The sequence below is a fragment of the Lacerta agilis genome, chromosome 17 (genome assembly GCF_009819535.1).
Source record: "Lacerta agilis isolate rLacAgi1 chromosome 17, rLacAgi1.pri, whole genome shotgun sequence".
NCBI lineage: Eukaryota > Metazoa > Chordata > Lepidosauria > Squamata > Lacertidae > Lacerta > Lacerta agilis.
This window is the reverse complement of record NC_046328.1, coordinates 29,017,209-29,039,921: the sequence shown is the minus strand read 5'-3', so window position 1 is coordinate 29,039,921 and position 22,713 is coordinate 29,017,209. Positions and strand designations below refer to the sequence as shown.

Genomic DNA, 22,713 nt, shown 5'->3' with positions numbered 1-22,713 from the left:
CTTCTGCGATTTGCATAAGCATTTTTGAGAATTTACCTTATCAAATGAGCGTGCAGAGAGGAGGGAGGGGGGGTAGAAAAGGGGGTGGGAGGAGCCGAAGGTAGCAGGAGGAGGTGCGTTCTTATCTCTCCCTCCCACCGTGACGTTGACGACCTTGATTGGGCACGGAAGCTGGCAGTTCTTCATCGCCCCGGCGACTGTGGCTGGATCTCTGCTGGCTGTAAACAGGAGGAAGAAAGAAAAGAGTGACCCTAATTCTGGTAATTGAGGGCGCGGGTTAGAGAGGGGTGAATGGGTTGGGTAGAAATAAGAGGAGGAGGAAGAGTGAGGTGGTGATCCAAAATTCTGAAGGGAAGAGGAGTTGAAAATTCCAAGATCAGGAGAGGGGAGAGAGAATTGACCTGGAAAGGAGGAAGCGACCCTAAAATTTGGAAGTGGGGGGGGGGGTGTGAAGGAGAGAAAAACCATCATTGGAGCTCCCCAATTCAGGGGACTGAGGAAGCAAGAGAGTGCAAAAATGGTACTAACAGGAGTTGGGAGAAGGAGAAGGAACCATTACTATTAAGGGGAAGGGGCTTTGAAATAGATCATGGGTTTGCATTCTTCTGCTCTCTCCTCCCCTTCTTCCTTGTGTGTCACGACTTTTTTTTTTCAACTGTAAGCCTGAGGGCAGGGAGGGACTGTCTTATTACTGTTTTTTTTGTTCTTAAACCAAGCTGCTTTGGGAGTTTTTCTGACTTGAGGGTGTTAGTTGAAAATGCTTTCGATTAAAAAAAAAATCTAAAACCCACATTGCGGCAATACCTTTACTGGGACAACCGCAAAAAATGTTGCGCAAGCATATGCGCGCTTCTCAGTTCTCCAAAACTCTTCTTCAGGGTTGAATCGGTGAGTAAGAAATAAAACGCAAAAGCTTGCGTGCTGTTTTGTAACATTTTTGGTTGGCTGAATAAAGGTGCTGCTCTAAGGTGGATTTTGGTTTTTCTTCTTCTTCTGGGCTATCTTTTGCTTATTAAAAAAATAAATAGAATGAAGGGCAGGTCCCCAAAGGTGGGGGCTGCTAGAGCAGTGGGGAATAGATCCCGAAGCATTACTATCTTAAATACTCAGAATGGTAAAAGAGGTTTGTAAAATGACATGTGGGGTGGAAAAAGCAGATAGAGAGAAACTTTTCCTCCCTCTTATCTCGCAAATGTACAGGTAGTGATGGCCACCAGCTTGGAGATGGATAGCTTTTCTCTCAGTCTCATAATTCTAGAACTCTGGGCCAGCCAATGAAACTGAAGGTTGGGAGATTCAGGACAGACAAAAACACATACTTCTTCAAACAGTGGGACATAGCTGAATTGTTGAATTTGCTCCCACAGGAGTTAGTGATGGCCACTAACTTGGACCGCTAACTTATCCTCATGTGTAGCTCAGTTGGTAGAGCATGAGACCAGGGTTGTGGGTTCAAGCCCCACGTTGAGCAAAAGATTCTTGCATTGCAGGGGGTTGGACTAGATGACCCTCGTGGTCCCTTCCAACACTATGATTCTCTGCAAGAAATATGCATGTGGTTCTGTGCAAGGATGGCTGTAAAAGAGAATTAGGCAAATTTGTGCAGGGTAAGTGGCTACTAGCTGCAATGGCTGTGTTATTCCTCAGCTGTCCGAGGCAGTGTGCTGGGAATTGCAAGCAGGGAGGGGACTGTTGTGCTGTGGGCTTCCTTCGGACCTCTGGTTGACCGCTATGAGAACTGAAAGCTAGACTAGATGGACCACTGGCTTGATCCAGCAGCAAGCAGGCTCCACTTACATAGAATGCTAGATCCTGCGGTTTTGAAAATGTGATTGGCAGTAGACGTAGGGCAGAAGCAGGGAAAATTTCGCAGGAAGCTGAACAGACTTGTGGAACTCACGGTCACAAGATGCAATGACCATGGCTGCTGGCCAAGTTAGCTTTAAAGGGGGATTAGACCAATGAATGGCTGTGTTGGTTGTATGGATCCTCCATTTGGAATACAGGTTGGTGTGTGTATTTATGGGAGGGGACTGTCTTCATGCCTTGTTTGTGGGGGTTCCAGAGGCATCTGGAAAAGAGGATGCTGGACTAGGCAGGGATTGGTTGGATGCAGTCAATATCTCCGTAAACTAGGGATGGGGAACTTGTGGCCCTGCTGATGTTGCTGGTCTACAGCTCCCATTATCCCTGATCACTTGCCTGGCTGGCTGGGCTGAAGGAGTCCTGCAACATCTGGAGGACCACCGTTTCCTCATCCTTGCAGTAAACGAATGGGGACCAGGATTTCGGAAGGACCGCCTCCACTCATGTATAACTGTAAAAGTCTTAAGATTTAGCTTTTGAGTGTCTGGTGACTGGTTTATGAATGAGGCTGGCTGGTAGGAGGGAAGGTCTTTTCTGTGATGACCTGCACCTCTGGAATACACTCCCCCCCACAAAAAATTTTTACAGCCGCACCCTTTATTAGCCTTTAGGGACGCCTTCAGACTTTTTTATTCCAGTTGGATGGTTTTGCAGTGCTTTCTTTCAGCAACTTCTTCAGCTGCTGTCAAACTGTTGTTCTTTAAGTCCATGTTATCTGCCCCCGCTGTCCCACTTGTGGACTTCCCTCTGAGGAAGCTGATTGGGCACTGAGAGTACAGGATGCTGGACTAGGTGAGCCATTGGCCTGATCCGGCAGGCTCTTCTTAATATAAATAATAATATAAATTATTACCATTTTTGAAACATTACACAAACCACACCCTGAACGTGGAGCCGGCATAACCAATCTGAAAAGCATGGCAAATTCCCCTCCTGTTCCTCATGATCTTGAAAGGAAACGTATGTGAGCAGAAACCTAAACGCTATTTCCGTGTGTGTTTGTGGCTGAGTAAGATTTCCGGTCATCATCGGAAGAAACCGCGTGGTTTCATTCCCCAGGAACAATGGGGAATATACAGAAGAGTGGGCTGGGGAGGATGTGAAAGGGAAAAAGGAGTTGGGGGAAGCCTGATCTCTGAGAGAACAAGATGCTGGACTAGATGGGTCTTTGGTCTGATACACCAGAATCTGCTTATTTTACTTATGCTGCTGCTACTTTTAACTGATCATGCCCTGCTGTTGTTATTATATTGTTTTAATAAGCTGCCGTTGTAGCATATCAACTTATTTATAAACTGCATTGGGAGGATAATTTGCCCATGAAAGCAGTTTTTTTTTTAAAAAAAAAAAATCCATTAAAAAATCTATCATTAAACTCTTAACAGCAGCCCTGCAAGTTAGGCCTGTCTTCCCTGCTGCAAAACAAGGGTGGTGGTGGGTGGCTGAACCTAACATAATCACTTGCTTTTCAGTGAGTTATCAACTTCCTGGTTCCCAGCTGAGTGCCTTAGTCATAGGAACATCGGAAGAAGCCTTACCCTGAGTCAGAACGCTGGGCCATCTATCTCAGAATTGTCTGCACCAGGGCAGGGAACCCATTGCCCTTTAGGTGCTGCTGGACTCCAACTCCCATCAGCCCCAGCAGGAATGGGCGGTGGTGAGGAATGATGGGAGTTGGAGTCCAGCAATATCCAGAGGGCAATGGGTTCCCGCTTCCTAGTCTACATTTACTGGCAGTGGCTTCTCTGGGGTTCAAGATGGGAGTCCTCTCCCAGTTCTAGCTGCAGATGCCAGGAATTGAACCTGGGACCTCCTGCATGGTACATAGGAAGCTGCCTGTCTAGTAAAGTAAGATTCTAGTCCTCATGGTTCTGTTTGAAATTGGAAGCTGCCTTACACTGCATCAGACCATTGGTCCATCTTGATCAGTATCCTCCAGGATTTCAGACAGGGAGTGCCTCCCAGCCTCACCTGGAGATGCCAGGGATCGAACCTCAACATACCTGGTTCCCTTAAGCGTCCACCCAGATTGTCGGACACCTGGGTTCCCCGGCTCCTTCCGGATGCTCTGCCACTGAGCTACAGCCCGTCTCTTGGCTGTCAGAGGAATCGCCTTCTTTCTGATCTCCGTGCTTCCTATCCCTCCGCAGTTCTGCCGACGACAACCCCCACCCCCCTGGAGAACGGCACATTGGGCGTTGGGGGCCATGCCAGCCCCCTGACAATGTTCCACATTGAGGATGATGATGATGAAGAGACATTCCCGCCGGGTGAGAAGGAACCGCAGGATCTCAAGCTGACCAGGAGGAGCGTCGCAGGAGGGGACCAGGCCCCAGGAAGCCCAGGAAGTCCTTCCGCTGGGAATCCAGGTATTTGGGCTGGGGCAGAACAAGAGCATTTCCCTCTCCCTCTTCAGGGTTCCCCCTAGACCTCGGCTCCCCAGTTGTTGCTGGAATGTAGTTCCTATCAGCCCTGACCATTGGCTCAGCTGGCTGGGGATGATGGAAGTGGGGCAGTGAGTGACCTAGTAGGGGAGGAAGGGAACCTTCTGCCTCTCTCCTGCACCCTGCAGGGGAGGGGAAGCCTCCACCCCGCTCTATACCCACCATAGAAATCTGTCAGACCATTGCTGCATCTCGCTCGTTAGACTTGTGTGGTGTAGTGGTTAGAGTGCCAGATTGGGACCCGAGAGACCAGGGTTCGAATCCTCACTCAGCCATGAAGCCCACTGGGTGACCTTGGGCCGGTCACTGACTCTCATCCGAACCTACCTCACAGGGTTGTTGTGCGGATTAATAGCAGTAGGGGAGGGGGGAAACCATTTTGAGCTCCTTGGAGGAAAAAGTGAAATATAAATGAACAAGTAAACAAATAATAACGAATACACTGACAGGCAGTGGCTCTCCAGAGTTTCAGTTAGGGGTCTTGGCAGGGATTGAATCTGGGACCTTCTGCATGCAAAGCAGAGTCTCCAACACTGAGCTGCAGACCTTTCCTAAAGAACCACCACTTTTTCCTCAAACGATGCTTTATTTTAGAACCCTGCATTGCAGGACTAGTTGACCCTCAGGGTACCTTCCAATTCTAGGATTTTATGTGAGCTTAGTGAAGCCTAACCTGGGAACCAAGAAGCTGCCTTAGTCAGACCACTGATCCATCTCACTCAGTATTGCCTGCACTGACTGGCAGTGGCTCTCCAGGGTTTCAGGCAGGGTGCTGTTCCCAGACCTACCTGCATGCAAGGCAGATGATCTGCTGACCTGCAGCCCTTCCCCAAAAATGTTTTTATAAGAGGGTCCCTCTTCTGCCAGTCCTCAGCACGCTAGTGAAAATGTTTGCCAGTTAGTAACTTGCCTTGTTGGTTAGCTCAGTGGTGCTGAGAACATCAAGGTTACAGGTTTGATCCCCGTATGGGTACATATTCCTGCATTGCAGGGAATTGTACTAGATGATTTGCATGTCCCTTCTGATTCTGTGAACTTTTGTGGGCTTCATTCTCAGGGCAAGACTGACTAAACCGATTCTAAAATATTGGCTCAATAACAGGGCCATGATTAGTCACGTTTTGTGCTGAGCTTTGGGAAGTGATGGAATCCTTAATTCGTTTCTAGCTTTTATGAGGTCAGCAGAGGCCACAGAGATTCTCTTGACTTTTTCTTGCGCCCAGAGGATGGACGGCGGAATCTGCCTTGCTGATGCTGTGAATTAAAAAAATAAGTGAAGATAATAAATGTAATAAAACAAATTAGTGATAATGGAAGGAGTTGTGAGAAGAATATTAAAGGGGATCATTTAGATCAAGAAAGCCGTGTTCTTCCATGAGAAATGTGCCAAGTAGAATTGACAGAATATCAGGGCAATCCCATACTTATCTATTTAGAAGTACAGTACAGGCAATAACTGATTGACGCAAGATTGTGCACATATGCATGGCGCCGAACCAGGAAGTAACCTAAAAACTAATATGACAGAACGGGGTGTGTGGAATGCTTTATTTACATGGGCCCTATGGATGGGGGGGGGGGTGTCTCGGGACATAACCCCTGTGCAAAATGTCTAAGGTTGAAATTGTACTCCCAATATGTGGAGGACCAAAGGTGCTCCAATCCTGCTGTAGATCAACTGAGATTTCTTCAGTTAGGTGACAGCTTTATTATCCAGCCTCTTTTTTAGCAGCTCAAACCAATGTAGCACCCACATTTTATTTTTGTTCTGAAAGACTGCCTCTTTCCTAACATACCCTCTTGGGTGTTAGGATCAGCAATGGGGGGCCCTCTTGGTGCTTCCCATCACCCCAAACGCTTAGAGGAGAAGTCAGTTTCTGTCATGCTGAAGATGTAGCTTTTTGACAACCGAGATGTGTTTTGGGGTGCCCACCCTGTTCTTGCGACTGTGGGTTGTTTCAATACTGCATTGTATTTTAAATTGTTGCAACCCACCCCAAGACCTTAGTGTGCAGTACAGGTAATTAAACTGAACTAATAATAATAATAGTGAGATCTCCACAACCACCACCCTGGAAGTTGGTGGACAGTGGCTGGCAGTGGCTTTGCGGCAGAACAGGGCCTCAAGCAGGCCTCTCTGAGCCATGTCTATTCAGTACACCGCCTTAACCCTCTAGGCCAGGCAGAGAACCAATAGCCCCCCAAAATGCTGCTGGACTCCAGCTCCCATCATGCCTGGGCACTTGCCATACTGGCTTGGGCCCCTGCGAGCTGGAGTTCAATAACATCAGAAAGGACTGGACCTTGGCCTGTCTTACAGTCTAGCAGTTTCCACTGCCGTGTTGTGGCAAGTGTGGCATAACCCCCTTTCCTGTCCCACCCCCTTCTTCCTCCTGTGCCAGAGCTCCGGCGTCGCATTGGATCCGACCCTCCCTTGCCAGACCCAGAGGCCCTGGATGAGGTGGGCACTTTCCGGGCACGCTCACGCTCTGCCCCTCCCATCCTGTGGGCAGCCCAGCGGTACGGGAGGGAGCTGCGCAGGATGAGTGACGAGTTCCATGGCGAGCTGCAGGTGAGTCTGGCTTGCATACAGAGAGGTCCGTCCTTCCCAAGGGAGAGGTGGGATTCGTTGCCGCGGGCAACCTGCCTCTGAATGCCAGCTGCTGCCCATCACAAACGGGGAGAGTTGCTGTTGTGCCCAGGTCGCATTTTTGGGCTTCCCACTGAGGCATCTGATTGACAACCAAGGATAACAAGGTCTTGGACTAAGTGTCCCTTAGGTGTCAAGTAGGCAGAGATGTTTTTCTCCCTCCATCCATTAGGCCATTAGTAGCCTAATCCTCCATGAATTTGTTTAATCTAATAATAATAATAATAATAATAATAATAATAATAATAATACGTATTTCTTATACTCTGTCTACCTGACTGGGTTACCCCAGCCACTCTGGGCAGCTTCCAACAAAATATAAAAGCACAAAACAAAACAGCACACATTGTTTCCCAAGACAGGGCTGCCTTCAGATGTCTACAGAACGTCATAGAATTGGTTATCTGTTTGACATTTGATGGGAGGGCAGGTGCCACTACTGAGAGGGCCCTCTGCCTTGTTCCCTGTAACTTCACTTCTGTGTGGGAACCACCAGAAGGCCCTCGGAGCTGGACCTCAATGATGAGGGTGGAGATGCTCCTTCAGGTATACAGGGCCAAAGCCATTTTAAAGCCATGTGCTTTGAGTAGAACTAACTTTAGATACAACCCAAAGAATCTGTGCTTCTCTAGATGCTTTTGGACTCTAGGTCCTGTCGGCCTCACCTGGCATGGCCAGTGGTCATGGATGATGGAAGTTGTAGTCTAGCAACACCAGGAGGGCCTGTCAGGTTTCTCATCCTTGATGTACCAGCCTGCTGGATTGAGAGGCGCATGTCGGGAAGAGGGGGTGATGCCACGTTTTCCTTCTCTCTTGCAGAAGTTGCCGCGCCCCAAGAGTGCAGGGACAGCTACCCAAATGCGCCGGACGTTGGGCTGGAAGGAGGTTCTGCAGTCATGGTGGCGTCGGAATTCCCCAGGCAATGGTCCAAGAAGCCCCCCATGACTGTATCTTGCTGCTGTCCATTACAAATGGTGGGGTTTTTTTTTGGAAGGAACAAATAAAGGGTGTGTGTAAATCTGTAGGGTTGATGTGGCACATGGCTGGTGTCCCCCCAAATTCGGGGGATGCTGTGATCATTCCTCTGCACCTCCACACCCCCACCCCTAGGAGTTTTTTTTTACTTAGGCCACTTTAGTAGGACATGTTAAGAATTTAACCTGCTGCCCCCTATGCACGGGATCCCACCCCTTTCTCCCCTGCACCTCCCCTATAAGACCCTTAATTTTGAGGGGATCTTGTCTTGCCCTTTCTAGAGTGTACTTTTTGTATTTTAAAAGAGAGAAGAAAAAAACACTGAACAAAACCACTGTATGGATTAATGAAACGAGAACCCGACTTTCTCCAACCCTGCCTAGAGAAATTTGTATGCCCTTTTATTATATGTTAATAAATGTTTATTAAATACTTTTCTGGCTTACAGCACGTCACTGCCTATTCCTTCAATTCAAGCTCACAGCGACAACCCCCAGATTACCATTCTGACTGCAGTGGGGTCAGGATTGCTTTAGCTGCCTCGGGAATGAATGTGTCGAAAGAAAATTAAACTCAAAGGGATGCAGAGAAATTGAATTCCTGTTTAATATCACTCTTTTCGTCTTACAGCAGCAATAGGGAGCCTGTGGGCCTCCAGATGCTTTTTTAAGACTCCCAGCTCCCTTCCTCCCTGACCGCTGGCCATTCCGGAGAGGGAGTTCAACCACATCTGGAGAGCCACAGGTTTCTAGCCCTGCCCTAGAGTTCTGTTTCCGGGGGGAGGTGGTAAATGCAGAGAGGAGCAAAGCCTGAGTTTCTCCATCCACTGGTAATTTCTCCTCTGAATTTAAAAGCTGGCTGATGGAACTGCAATGTGATAAAGGCACTGCTTTCAAATGGGATTCTCCAACTGGGTGGAGATACAGTCCTGAAATTATTATATTCAGTCTCGCATTCCCCCATGTCTCTGGCGAACGCCTGGTCTGCCAGATGTTGCCGGACTCCAACTCCCACCATCCCTGACTGCTGATTATGCTGGCTGGTGACCTGGTGGGAACTGTAGTCCAGCAACATCTGGAATGCCCATCTTTCCCCCCACCCCTGCTCTAAGCCACATTGGTGGGATCCCAGCAATAGCGCTTCCCACAATCCAATGCACCCAGCTCCTCCATATCCGCTGGGCTCAACTCCCAACCCCAGAGCTGGCTGTTTTCCACCACACGGCTCGGGGTGGCAGACTTGGGGATGACGCTCACCCCTTGCTGCAGAGCCCAGCGCAGTAAGACCTGGGCAGGCGGGCGCCCGTGTCGTGCAGCGACCTTCACCACCTCTGGCCGCCCCACCAGCTGGCCGGTCCCCAGCGAGGAGTAGGCCTGCAGGTGGATGCCGTTGCTCCGGCAGAAGCCCAGCAATTCCACCTGCGCCAGTTCTGGGTGGAACTCCACCTGGAGGACGGAGGGGGGCACCCGGCACACTGCCAGCAGCTCCTCCAAGTGCTTGATGCTGTAATTTGAGACCCCGATGGCCCGGAGCTTCCCGGCCTCGTGCAGCCTCTCCAGAGCCCGCCAGCTCTGCTGCCGCCGTTCCCGGTTGCACTCGTCCTCCTGCGGCCGGCCTTGGGTCCCAGGCCAGTGGATGAGGTAGAGGTCTAAGTAATCACAGCCCAGCTCCTCCAGGCTACGCAGGCAGGCTCTTTCAGCCGCCTCCTCCCCCTGGTCCCTTGGGCTCAGCTTGCTGGTTAGGAAGACGTCTCCCCGAGACAGGCCGTGGCGCGGCAGCAGCTCGCTCAGAGCGCGCCCGATGGCAGACTCGTTGCTGTAGACGGCGGCCGTGTCCACCAAGCGGTAGCTGTTCCCAAGAGCAGCGTCCAGGCTGAGACGCACGGCCTCCTCGCCCCGCAGGCGGAAGGTGCCCAGCCCCAGAAGAGGCATAGGGGCTCCACTGTTCAGCCATACCGTGCGCTCTGGTGCCCTGGAAGAGATAAAAGTGAGGGTCATATATTCCACGGTGCCACTTGGGAAGGTCTGCTGCACTCTGCCGTCCAACTTTCTGCCACAGGAAGGGTAGGAGCTGTGCCCCTCGAGATGTTGCTGGACTCCTGTCATGGACTGACTGGGCACAGAAGAATGGTGGGAGGCACCAGCTGGGGAACCCCAAAAGTGAAGAAGGCTCAGAGCCCGGGGATCGGTGGTGGGATGAGGATGGGTGGTCAGAAGGAGAAGACTAGGAAGAGGAGGTATTGGAAGCTGAAGAGGTAACAGGGTTTAGTGAGCAGGAAGAGTCTGTGACAGAGAGCAATTCAGAATCACAGCATGGAGAGGAGGGGTGGGGCAAGAGGCAGAGGTGGGTCAGGCTGCTGAAGAAGCCAGGGTGTCTCCCCCTCCTGCTGTGAACAGCTCCCTTCCCCCCCTGGTCTCCCAGAACACGGAATGAAGAGAGTGGAGCAAAGAGAGAGAAGGCGAAGGAGCCTTGGGTTACTGGGGAAGATCCCGGGAAAGAGAAGTCTCAGGGAGCAGTGGGGACCTCCAGTCCTTGCAACTGCCTCATTGGGCCCAGACCTACTGGGAAGAGGTGTGGTGACCACTAGGGCTTAGCTGTTTTCTTTGAATAAAGTTAACTTCACTGACACTGAGTGTTGCTGACCTGCCCCGACAACTCCCAGCAGATTGGCGTCCTCCCACGAGGACCACAGGATCCCTATCCTCCTTCCATCTCTTTGGTAATAGAAGCAGGTTGTGGGTACCGCAGGGCTGCTGCTCTCCATCCCACCACTCCTCATGTTGTTATTTGCACCTAGCAAAATGAAGGACAGGCATGGGGCAACTGTGGCCCTACAGATGTTGGGGCTGCAATTCCCACCATCCCTAACCATTGGCCATGCTGGTTGGGGCAGATGGGAGTCGGAGTGCAGCAACACTTCGAGGGCCACTATCCCAGGCAGGTACCTGGTCCAGCCTCAGCTTAGATGCATCCAGGAAACCAGCGAAACCACCTCTGTTCCACCGTCAAGCAGCATTAGGAAATTAGCTGGACGGGCCTAACCCAATACAGCCGTTTCTGCGCTTGGAACGATTCCGAGCACGTCTACTTGGAGGTGAAGTTTAACGGGGTTTGCTCCCTAAGAAGTGGGCTTAAGATCCGAGCCTCGGAAGGGATAATTAGCAAGCGGGTATGGACTGAAAATCAGGCGTGTGTTTGGGTTTCTCTGCGGGAATCTGCAATTCTGGAAGCACTGTTGGGCGCAAACGCTTGTGCAAGGAGTGAAAACGGGTAAACCACACACCCTTCGTCACATGCAAAAATTAAAGGTGGGGCAGCCCCTGGCTTCCCTCCCCCGCGGAACCCTTACCAAAACGCAGGAAGCTCCCGCGACGCCCGCTCCATGGCTGCTCAAGGACGCGTAGGCGGAGCTGAAGTCTACTATCCAATCGCCGCGCGAGGACCAGGGACGAAGGCGTGGCGCTGGAGAGAGGTGGGCGTGGCTCATCGAATGTTGCTGAATGAAAGGAAGGGTTCGAACGCGGGAAGCGGCGCGTGCCTTTTCCCAACACGGGGGAAGGCGATTAATTAATGAATGGCGCGACTGCTGGTTCGCCCCAACCGCGGCCACCTCCCTATATGCCCTGGCCTGACGAACAAGCTGCACTCCAAATCCCATCATCCCTCAATATTGGCCACGTTCAGAATAGCGCCGCAGGATGATGGGAGTTGTAGTCCCAATAACCTCTGAATGACCGCAGGCCCAGGGTTCAGCCCTACCCAGCCTTGGGCACAGCCAACTTTCCCCAACGAATTCTGGGAGCTGGGAGGGTGGTGGGAATTGTAGTTCTGTGGGTGGGGGGGGTAAACTACAGTTCCCAATATATTTTTGCGTGGGGAGAGGGAGCCGCATGCTTAAAATGTATGGTGTGTATAGGACAGGGGTCAGCAAACTTTTTTCACTGTCCCTCAGACCTTGGGAGGGGCCGGACTATATTTTTTGGGGGGGGGGGGAATGAACGAATTCCTATGCCCCACAAATAACTCATAGATGCATTTTAAATAAAAGCATAGCTGTCAACTTTTCCCATTTTTTAAGGGAAATTCCCTTATTCTGAATAGGATTCCTCGCAAGAAAAGGGAAAAGTTGACAGCTATGAATAAAAGGCCACATGTAAAAACATGCTGATTCCCGGACCGTCCGCGGGGCAGATTTAGAAGGCGATTGGGCCGCATCCGGCCCCCGGGCCTTAGTTTAGGAACCCCTGGTATAGGATGTCTCCTCAGAGGAGCCATCAGAAAGAAGATGTTGGTGAGGCAGAAGTGGAGTTTGATGGTGGAGAGGACCAGGGCACAGTCCTGCAGAATGTCCCAGATGCCATCCCTGGCATCCTCAGGTAGGGCTGGGAATGCCCTCTGTCTGAAACTCTGGAGAGCCTCTGCCAGACAATGCTGAGCCAGATGGGCCAGTGGTCAGACTTTGTGTAAGGAAGCTTCCTACAAATCAAGGGACTGGGACGCACCATGGCTCAGTGGCAGAGCATCTGCTTGTGGGTGGAGATTTAATCCTGAATGGCATTTCTAAGCAGGGCTAGGGGAAGGCTTCACACCTGAAAGGGGGGGGGGGAGGCACTGCCACTCAGTGTAGACCAGCCTTTCTCTATCTTGGGTCCCCATATGTTCTTGAACTACAACTCCCATCATCCCTGACCACTGGCCATGCTGGTTGGGAATGATGGGAGCTGCAGTAGAATAACGTCTGGGCATTTAAGTTTGAGAAAGTCGGTGGACTATATTGAGCTAGATGGACCAACGGTCTGATTTGATTAAAGGCCAACTTCCTATGTTCCTCCTGGGGAGACCTACTGACACCGCCTTATATTTGTGATTCTTTAATTCACACCCCCCCACACACACACTATTTATCTGTGCCATTTTAATTACAGGGGCACACACATTATTATTGTTGTTTATTGTTGACATCTTTCTGTCTCAAGAGAAAATGGGGTGCGCCTCTGGGGGTGACGATAAACTGCTGCATTAGCAGCACCGAAGTGACCTCCTCTGGCAGCAAGCCTGGGCAGTGTCATGTGTATGGGTGTCCTGGGTTGCCCAGACAACAACACCCCCCACTCAGCCTCTCTCAAAGGAAAGCAGAGCAATATGTTTGGCTCCAGCTTGGTTGCAGGAGTTGCCGGAAGGCATTCATTATCATCATCATCATCATCATCATCACTGTTACTGTTACTATTACTGTTATTATTCTTTCACATACTCAGGCATCTGGTTGGCCACTGTGAGAACAGGATTCTGGACTAGATGGGCCATTGGTCTGATCCACCCAGGAGCTCCTTATATTCTTAATGTTGGTGTGTTGGGTAGGTGGGTGAGTGGAATGCCTGGGCTGAGCCCCAGTTCAGCTCCCTGGCTTGATCATTCAAAGGCTAGGTTCAAATCTCTGCTGAGCCAAAATAACTTGCTGGCCTCTGACCAATCCCCATCTCTTAGCTTAATGTCGCAGGAACAATTTATTCTCTATTGGCAATAGGCCGTAACACAAAAATATCTGTGTAATTATACAAGAAGTCCAAGAGTTATAAATAAATAACCTGGAGGAAAATTGTGGACTTCCATATGTTGTTGGACTCCGAATCCCATAAGCCCCAGCCAACCATGGCCAATGGTCAGGGATGATGAGAGTTGTAGTCCAGCAACATTTGGAAGGCCACAAGTTGCCTAATATCCACAAAAACATTCACCACCCTTTTCCAGTCAGTGCACAGCTTCAATCTAAAATCAATTCCATGAGTGCCAACGTAAAGCCAGCTACTAATCTAGTGATGACCCTCTGGGAGTTAGCCAGCATAGAACTGATTTTTTGCACATCCAACCGATACCATCACCCCTTTTGTAACTCATTGAGAAACTTAAGACAAGCTTCCTCCAGAACTGTATACATTGCTATGTGTCACAAGGAATGCCTTCCACAATTATTTCCCATCATTCCCTGCCCACATAACCAAAAATGGAGCAGCCTTCTTAGCTGGGCATTGGGTGTCCTCCCTAAGTTCCAGAAAACAAGTCCATTATGGGCATGCAAGTAGGAATTTGTTTATGGGCACCAGAGTTTAAGAAGCTAGAATGTGTCCAGAGGAAGGAGACCAAGGTCTTATCCACACTTCTGCTTGTCCCCTGTGCAGGCCAAAGCAGTTTTCCACCCCCACCCCCCGCTTTCCCAGGGAAAACCTGCTTGTTAGTGCTAAATCAGAGCAAGCGTCAATCTGGAGAAACCCCAAATTGCCATTTGCTCTGATTGAGCATTAAAGAGTGGTTTTCCCCAGGGAAAGCAATGTCCAAGAGGATGAACCCCAAAATGAAGGACAGCCTGGAAACCAAGTCTAGGAATGGTTGAGGGAGTTGGGTTTGTTTAGCCTGTAGAGGAAAAGACTGAGGGCTTCTCACCTTGCTGCCTTGTCCTACCCCTTTCCCCTGGGGAGAACCTGCTCTTTGCTGCTGAATTGGAGCAAACAGTCGGGTTTTCCACTGATTGACATTTGCTCTGATTTTGTAAAAAGGAGCGGGTTTTCCCAGGGAAAGTGGCACTGCAAACGGGAAATCTCTTGGACCCATGTTTTCTAGGCGTGCAACAAGCAAAGGGTGGATGAGCCCCAAGAAGTGATGTGGCGGCCATCTTAAAATATCTGAAAGGGCTGAAAAGTGGAAGATGGAGCAAGCTTGGTTTTTTTGTGGTGCCAGAGAATAGGACCCAAATTGATGAATTCAAATTACAAGAAAGAGGATTTCAACGAAGCAGTACAAAGAGCTTTCTGAGGGTAAGAGCTGTTTGACAGTGGAACAGACTGCCTCAGACAAGCAAGGGGAAATGGAAAGGGAGGGAAGAGGAAAAAATAAAACACAGCCACCAGTTCTTAAATGGTTCTTCTTCATAAGATAATTGAAATCAACAGTAAGCAACAGCAACAACAACAAAAAGATTAAAACGAATGTCAACATTCTTCATGCCTGGACAGGCTTGCCTTAACAAAAATGTTTTAAGCAGGTGCTGAAATGAGCACACTGCAGGCACCTGGCTGATGTCAATGGGCAGGGAGTTCCAACGTGTAGGTGCTGCCACACTAAAAGTTCAATTTCTTACAATTGCAGAACAAGTATTTATGGCACCCGTAGCAGTGCTACTTCTGTAGACTGAAGTAGCCAAGATCGATTCCTTACAAGTGCTGTAAGATTCTGTTGACAACTTTATTGAACTACCCCCAACAATATCACTAGGGGGTTCGTTGATAGTGCCTAACCTGTTATTTCTTTTGTACAGTCTAATATAATTCATACATTTTTTTTATTAAAAAAACCAATTTATAGCTCTGCCAGAAGGCCTTGGCAATGTTCACCAGAGTTGTCCTTCCAATAAAATATCATTGGACGCAAATTTGACGGATACTGGGAGAGGTTGTGTAAATTTAATACTTTTGGCAAAACTTCAATTATATTTTCTCCTTGCCAAAAAAGTGGGGCGGGGGGTGGGGTGGAACACAAAAATTGGAGAGTTGGTAGCAGTAGCAGTAAATTGCCAGCAGAGAGCACCACACACCACATGGTACTTTGAGGGTGGAGGGAGGGAGGGAGGGAGGGAGAGAGAGAGAGAGAGAGAAATATCATATACTGCACACCTTTCCTTTTGGGGATGGAGAAGCTATAAGGAAATACCATCCCAGAATCCTTTTTTTTTTTTAAAGAATTGCAACATCTCTTCTCTAGATCCCACACCTGAAACATCCAGATTCACCTCTTGCTGTGGGGTTTTTCCGCTTGCCTGACTCAAGTCACACCCCAGCACCTTAAATATCCCTCCTGATGCCCACACACAACCTTTCTCAACAGTCTGCAAATCAGGGTGATGTACCATATGAATGCCGGAAATTGCCTGATACTCACTCTTGGCCTATCAGTATCAGGCTCTTGGCCTATCTAGATCAGTATTGTCTACACTGACTGGCAGCAACTCTCCAGGGTTTCAGGCAGGGGTCTCTCCCATCTCTACCCAGAGATGCCAGGGATTGAACCTGGGACCTTCTTCTGCATGCCAAGCAGATGCTCTGCCACTGAGCTAACAACAACCTTCCTGCTAAAAAGAAAGGTTCTAGTCCTCATCATGATTCAGGATGCCCAGAGCTGCTTCAGACAGAAACATAGGGAGCTGCCTGATACTAAGTCAGACCATTGGTCCAGCTGGCTTGGTATTGTCCACACTGACTGGCAGCAGCTGTACAGGGTTTCAGGCAGGGGTCTCTCCCAGCCCTAACTGGAGATGCCAGGAATTGAACACAGGACCCTCTGCATGAAAAGCAGATGCTCTACCACTGAGCTACAATTTACCAGCTGACAGCTATTTTCCTTTCTCTACCTGACTGATGAAGTGGGGGATCCTGGGGAAACCCGCCTCCCCTCCTTCTCTTCCTCCCCCAGATCAGACAGATAAGTGGCAGTCCCTGCTGCTTTGAGTAGGGAAATTCCTTCTTCCCACTCAAGTTGTTCCAGAAACACACACACACACACACACACACACACACACACACACACACAAAACTTGTGCTCTGTAATAACCTGCAGGTTTCTGAATAAAGATATCTACTGGAGGAGCGGAGATGTTTGCAGCTCTGCAAACTGGGCAAGGGTTAGGAGAAGGTAGGCGAAGGGACACAGGGAGCAGTTCAGGACAGAGCTGACACCACCACCCTTTCCCTTTCTTCCTTCCAGCCCCCACATCTTGGCCGAGGGAGCCAGCAGAAAGTAGGGACCGCAGCCAGAGGAATAACACCGCGTGCCCAGAATACAGAGCCGGCCAGGCAGCCGAACGGGCGGAGGCTGAGAGAGAGATGGGAGGACCTTTCCTGCACAGCGCCTCCTGGCTGCAGACGCTGGGACTGCTCTGCTTATTGGTCTGGGTGTTTGCCGAGTACCCCTTCCTCTCTGCTCTGCTCTGCGACCCCGCAGCCCCGCCCTTCTTCCAAAAAGCAGGAGGAAAAAGGACCCCACATTTCTGTGCTTCAAAAAAGACGCTCTCGCCCTGCAGCGCCTCCTGCTGGAAGCGGAGAGGATTGGCAGTGGCAGGGAGTTCCGCTGGCGCCCCTGCTTTTACGACCACCATCACCACTGAGTTGATGGGCTTTTCTGCTTTGTGGTGAAATCCCTTATCTTTGGGGTGGTGAATCTCGACCAGGCACGGATTATCTTTTGGGTGGTGAATCTCGACCAGGCACGGATTAGCCAGCTTTCCTTCAGCTTTTATACATTGCTATGCAATCTTGGGGCCGGGGCGGGGGGATGGGAGAAGAAAGGGACTGCGTGATGGTGGGGAGGGAGGAGAGTGTATGTCTGGGGAGGGGTGTAAGAAATTGGGTTTCCTATACAGTATGTCAGAAATGGGGAACGTGGTCCCCCAGATGTTGGCCGTGATGGGAGCTGGAGTCCAGCAAAATCTGGAAAGAAGAACGGCAATTGGGGAGGAATTAGGATTTTCCTGTGAGTCCCCTGGGAACTAAAGTCCTCTTTTTTAGACCTCTTTTATAGAGGTCTAAAAGAGGTCTAAAGTCCTCTTTTATAGATGACAGGGTCATTCTTGGTGGATTACAGTTCTCTCTTAGTCATTGAAGGTGAGGGTGGTACTACACGGACTTCCTTATTGAACACTGGAAGGATCGCATCAGATTTGGGGCTGTGTGGGGAGAATTAGGTTTCTCGTTCCTGGATAACTGGGAGGGATTAGGTTTCTCCTCGGAGAACTGGGGAGGGGATTAGTGTCTTCCCCACCGCCTCAGGTGACACCCCTGTAAATGTACCCCCGCAGGATCTCACAGTTGGTCCCGGTGGGGGAGCAGGTAGGGTCCTGTTGGTAAGCGATGGGAACATAGAACATAGAACATTATATAAAAACCACCTCGGAACACAGGAAGCTGCCAGATCCCGACGCATGTAGCTAAGTGTTGCCAACACTGTCTGGCAGCGGCTCCCCTGGGCTCGAGGCAGGATTCTGTTTCCTACCTGCAGATGCGGGGAATCGAACCAGGGACCTTTCTGCATGCAGAGCAGATGCTCCACCGCTGAGCTACGGCCCACTCCGGGATTTCAGAAGGCAGACATCCCCATCCCTACTTGCAGGTGCCGGGGACCGAACCTGAGAGCCTTCTGCACACCGAGCAGATGCTCCAGCCTGGAGTTACAGCTCTGCCCCAAAGGGGAGGGAAAGAGTGATGGAGTAGAAATGGGATCTTCTCATTAGGGTGAGATTTGGGTCCCTCTCTCCAGCACCTGGCAGGAAAACCCTGGGACATCCTTCACTCCCCCTAGGAAGCCCCTTCCAGCCTCCTCGCACCCACACCATCCAGACTTTCCTTGCTTATCTCCCCACACCCACCCCCCGCGCGCGCCTGGCTGTGATCTGCATCCCCAAACAACCGGCCCTCCCAGGACAAAATCGATCGGGCTGGCTGATGGATGGTGGCAATATGGTCCCTTCTGGTGTCTGTGGGTTTGATGGAGAGGATGTGGTACCCTGGTGAGATCCGTGGTGGGAAGCAGGAGGAGGAGGAATAGGGAGAAGATGATCCGGGGAAGAAGAAGAAAAAAGACAGCAGGGTTTTTTGTTTTGTTTTTTGGAGCAGCGACATCTCCCCCCCCCCACTGCTCCATTGCAGAAGCTGCGCGCGGTCCTCCCCGCTCCCCCCACCCCACTACTTCGCCCGCCCCACCAAGACTCTCTCCAGGGTGGAGCAAAGAGGAGAGGAGGAGGATGCTGGTCGCATAATCTGAGCATCTTCTCTGTGCCAGGGACCGGGAGAATCTGCTGGGGAAGGAGGAGGGGTGGGTAGAGAGAGAGCTGTTTTGCTGGCACCCCAAAGCTTCACATTGGCGGCCCCCCTCAGCCAGGTCTAATAGATCCGCTCTTGCTTTGTAAGCAAAAGGGGCAGAGCAGGCTGCGGGGGGGGGCACAGAGGAGGAGAAGGGAGCGCGAGGCACCCGCTCGCTTGCAACATGGACAAGTGATTGAAGGCGACAAGTCAGCTCTCCGTCCCAGCCTGCAGCCTCTCCCCCAACATAGACACCTGCCCCCCCCCCCCCGCTGGTGGATCTGCACGGATCTGAAGGGAGGAGGGGGCAAGGAGTCGCCCCCTCCCTTCCGATTGACTTCTGCCTTTGGCTGTAAAGACCTGAGGACAACCAGGTGAGGAGCTGTGTTGGGGGGGGGAAGTGGGGGAGAAAATACCTGGGCTGGGGTATTAGAGCGGGAGGGAGGGGTGTCCCCTTGCGAGGCGGGGTTCCTCTGGATGCAATTCAGGAAGTAAGGAATTGTGATTATTTTCTGCAGTGAATTCTGTAGAGGTCTTACCGCCCAGTCCCATCTTTATACAGTATATAAAGAAGTTAAATGTGGCAATAGAATGGGTTTGTTTGTTTGTTTGTTTGATTGCGGGGGGGGGGAGATTTTTTTTTACAAAAATCTGTCTATATGTGCCCCCCCAAAGATGTCATGTTGTGTGCTCCCCCTGGGTAGAGGTGGGCTTTGTGGAGCAAACATGCATTCCTAAGATGTTTGCTCTGAGAAGGATGGGGTTCAGACACGGTGTGTTGGGGAGGGAGGCAGAGAACAAGGCAGGGAGATTGTAGCCAATTGAGCTCTACTTAGAGTAGACCCAGTGGAACCCATGGACCTAAGTTAGTGGTGTCCATTTGCTGTGAGTATTATAGTGCCTGGGAAGGAAATGGGTAGCTGGTCGTTTGGGGAAGTGGGGATGGGATCAGAAAAATTGGGGGAGGACATAATAATAATAATAATAATAATAATAATAATAATAATAATAATAATAATAATAATAATAATAATAATAATAGAAAGCCGGGATGGTTAAAATGAGGGAGGAGTATTATTTTCGGCTCAAGGACCAAGAGGTCTCTCCCACTGTTCCTCAGCTCTATACCTCCCCAGACTTGGGAAAAATACACCCCATGCATTTTTAACTGTAACACACACGTACATGAGCAGAGAAGTTTTAAGGTTCAGTGATCCCAGTCAAATTCCCCCCTCCACTTTCCCCCCAAACACACACAGAGTGCAGATTTCTCGGCTCATCTCATTGCTGATTCTCTCCCATACCTCTTTCCCCAACACCCACCGCTGTCCAGGAATCACTTTCAACACAAACACAACAAGAAACAGAGAGCCCCGGCTGAATCTTGGCTCCTGGCTGGGACTGCCAGTGCCAAGGATTTAACCAGGGGGATTCCCTCCCCCCCCTGCCCGCCTCCACACACTTCCTTTTCCTCCTCCCCATCCACTCCGTGTGAAAAGAAGTTGCAGGGGGAGGGTGGGGTGGAGGGTGGCTCCTGCCTTCAAATCGATGGGAAACCAGCAACAGGAACTACTGCACCAAGGCAGAAATTTGGGGGGGGGGGTGAGGAGGGAAGCACGTGGGTGCCTAGCCTGGCACCAGCCTGGGCACATTTGCACCGCCTTGCACGAGGGCATCCGCTGAGTCTTGTGCTGAGCGGCAGCAGGAGTGCACACTTGAGGGGTCTCCCCCCCGCCCCCATATGCATGAGGTCAGGCTGTGTGAAGACTTTTAAAACACTTTAATTTTTTTGCTAGGAAGTGCCTTGCAGAGCAATCGCAACAGGGTCTGACATGGAACTCTGATGTTCCTTGCATCTTAAATGTGGCACAATTCTGGGGAAAGGCTCCATGGTACAGCATGTCAGCATCTGCTTCGCACACGAAAGAAGGTTCCATGTTCAGCCCCCAGTGTCATCTGCAGGGAGGGATCCTTGCCTGAAATCATGGAAAGATGCTGCCAGTCAGTGTGGACAGTACTGGCCTAGATGGACCAACGGTCTGACTTGGTGTATTGCAGTTTTCTAGGGAGAGGCACGAACCCGTGCAGAAAGGGAATTTGGTTGGGTGAGAGTTTGCAAACGTGCCGGGGGAGGTTTCGGAGGGCCACGCATATAAGAGAGGGCCCGGCAGAGGCTGAATTGTTCAAGGCAGAAATAATTGCAAGCGGAAAAAGGCACGCGAAGCTGTGAGGGGTCAAAAAGGGCTTGCAAACAGAGGACACCGCTGATTACTCTTTTTGCCACAGGTGTCTTGGGGGCAGGCCCCACACAGCCTGGTGTTGGACGGACACAACTTGACTGGCTGCATCCCAGTGGGTAGCTCCTCCTGCCAGGGTGCCCCTGTTCTGCAAAGGAGCCCTGGGCACATGCCACTTTCCCTGCCTCCCCCAGGGGATTCTTGGGATGTCCTCTTAGAGCCAAGGCCTGGCACAGCATCGCCTGCTCATGCCCCCTTGGCAGTGCCAGTTGCCGCTGCCAGTGAACTCGGATGGGAGCTGGCACCTGCTCAGGGTTGGCCCCTTAATGCTGTAGAGGAGGTGATGGCAAACACATTACCACACACACACACACACACACACAGGACATTATAAGCGAAGGAAATGGAAATGCCTATTTGGTCTGGTCTGCTGGATACGTGCAACCTCAAACCCAGAGCAAACGCCTCTGTCACATCCCGCCCAGGCTGCAACTTTCTATACAGACAGGGCTTTTTCCCCCAGCCGGAACTCAGTTCCTGGACCTCTCAGGTGGGCACCATTGCCATTCTAAGAAAACAAGGGAGGTGCTCATGGCGAGTTTTGAAAACCATTTCCCTAGAAAAATAGCACTGTATACAGGCATATATAAAGTGTGGTTCAGCCCTTGGGGAAGGGGCAGAGCTCGGTGGCAGAGCATCTGCTCTGCATGCAGAAGGTGCCAGGTTCAATCTCTGGCATCTCCAGGTGGGGCGGGGAATGTCCCTTACCTGAAACCCTGGAGAGCAGCAAGACTGAGCTAGGTGGACCAATGGTTTGACTTGGGATAAGGCAGCTACTCCACAGCTTGGCCTCTGGGCCCGATTTCAGTGCTGGAACCATAAAAAGAGAGCACATCTCAGCATGCGTAAAGTACCTGCTCATCTTTGCACCTCAAGGCCTGACCCTTGTAAGATGAAGGATGTACATAGGGGCCCATTCAGTCCAGGATCCTGTTCTCAGAGCGGCGAAATGGAAGCCCTAATGGGAAACTGCCCCCCCCTGCAGTTTCCGGCAACTGGCATTCAGAAACATTACCAGTTCCTACAGTGGGGGCAGCGGGCTTCTGAAGCCCAGGGTGCAATTTCCAGGCTGACATATCCATCAGTTTTGTTTTTCCTGATTTGTAGAAATACTGCCCTTTGCGCCCATGCGTCAGCTGCGCACAGAGGCGCATGTCGAGCTCCTTCACATAATCTGTGTGTCATCTTGCCCGCTTGCTTGCCTTTGCCTGGCAAATGTGCCCCTTCCATGCGCTCCTGGTTCGCTGTCTATTGAATATATTCTCATCCACAATGGACATTTTTCGCAGGCTGTGGGCTGCCCGTTTTCAGTAGCCTTTCACCTGCCTGTCTGCTCTTTTTTTGCTTCGGGACATTGCCTGGGATCGTGCACTCCTCCCTCAGCACAAATGCATGTGCAATTAATGCCACTATCTTTTGCATCGCATGACAGAGCTCTAGCTACCACTTTCCTCTCCTGATTTGGCCAGTTCACACTTGGCTACTTCCCTACTATGAGCTGTGCAGGAAACTAAATGCTCACTGCACCACTGATAAAGAGACCACATGTGCGTTTTGCTGCGCATACAATGCCATGGGAAGCCCCGGCAAGCAGCTATCAGATGCATTTTCTCAAAACGGGTATGTGTTTGGAGAAT

At 50.6% G+C, this 22,713-nt stretch overlaps 2 protein-coding genes across 2 annotated transcripts; one reads left to right on the top strand and one right to left on the bottom strand.

The window, feature by feature from the left end:
• The first annotated feature begins 77 nt into the window (after positions 1 to 77).
• Positions 78 to 7,945, top strand: BAD (BCL2 associated agonist of cell death). The gene is made up of 4 exons (XM_033174903.1): positions 78 to 260; positions 4,017 to 4,235; positions 6,713 to 6,882; positions 7,780 to 7,945. Exons 2-4 carry the CDS (start codon positions 4,091 to 4,093, stop codon positions 7,903 to 7,905), a joined length of 441 nt encoding a protein of 146 aa, XP_033030794.1. The 5' UTR covers positions 78 to 260; positions 4,017 to 4,090; the 3' UTR covers positions 7,906 to 7,945.
• Positions 7,946 to 8,523: 578 nt separating this feature from the next.
• LOC117061912 (glyoxal reductase-like) lies at positions 8,524 to 9,905 on the bottom strand. The gene has a single exon (XM_033174902.1). It carries the CDS (start codon positions 9,864 to 9,866, stop codon positions 9,042 to 9,044), a length of 825 nt encoding a protein of 274 aa, XP_033030793.1. The 5' UTR covers positions 9,867 to 9,905; the 3' UTR covers positions 8,524 to 9,041.
• Positions 9,906 to 22,713: the final 12,808 nt, after the last annotated feature.

Bases quoted from the DNA above. Each gene is read 5' to 3' on its own strand.
- LOC117061912 (XM_033174902.1), bottom strand. From the start codon at position 9,866: ATGCCTCTTCTGGGGCTGGGCACCTTCCGCCTGCGGGGCGAGGAGGCC.
- BAD (XM_033174903.1), top strand. From the start codon at position 4,091: ATGTTCCACATTGAGGATGATGATGATGAAGAGACATTCCCGCCGGGT. The intron at 4,236-6,712 runs GTATTTGGGCTG...CTCCTGTGCCAG, and splicing joins TCCTTCCGCTGGGAATCCAG to AGCTCCGGCGTCGCATTGGA. The intron at 6,883-7,779 runs GTGAGTCTGGCT...TCTCTCTTGCAG, and splicing joins AGTTCCATGGCGAGCTGCAG to AAGTTGCCGCGCCCCAAGAG.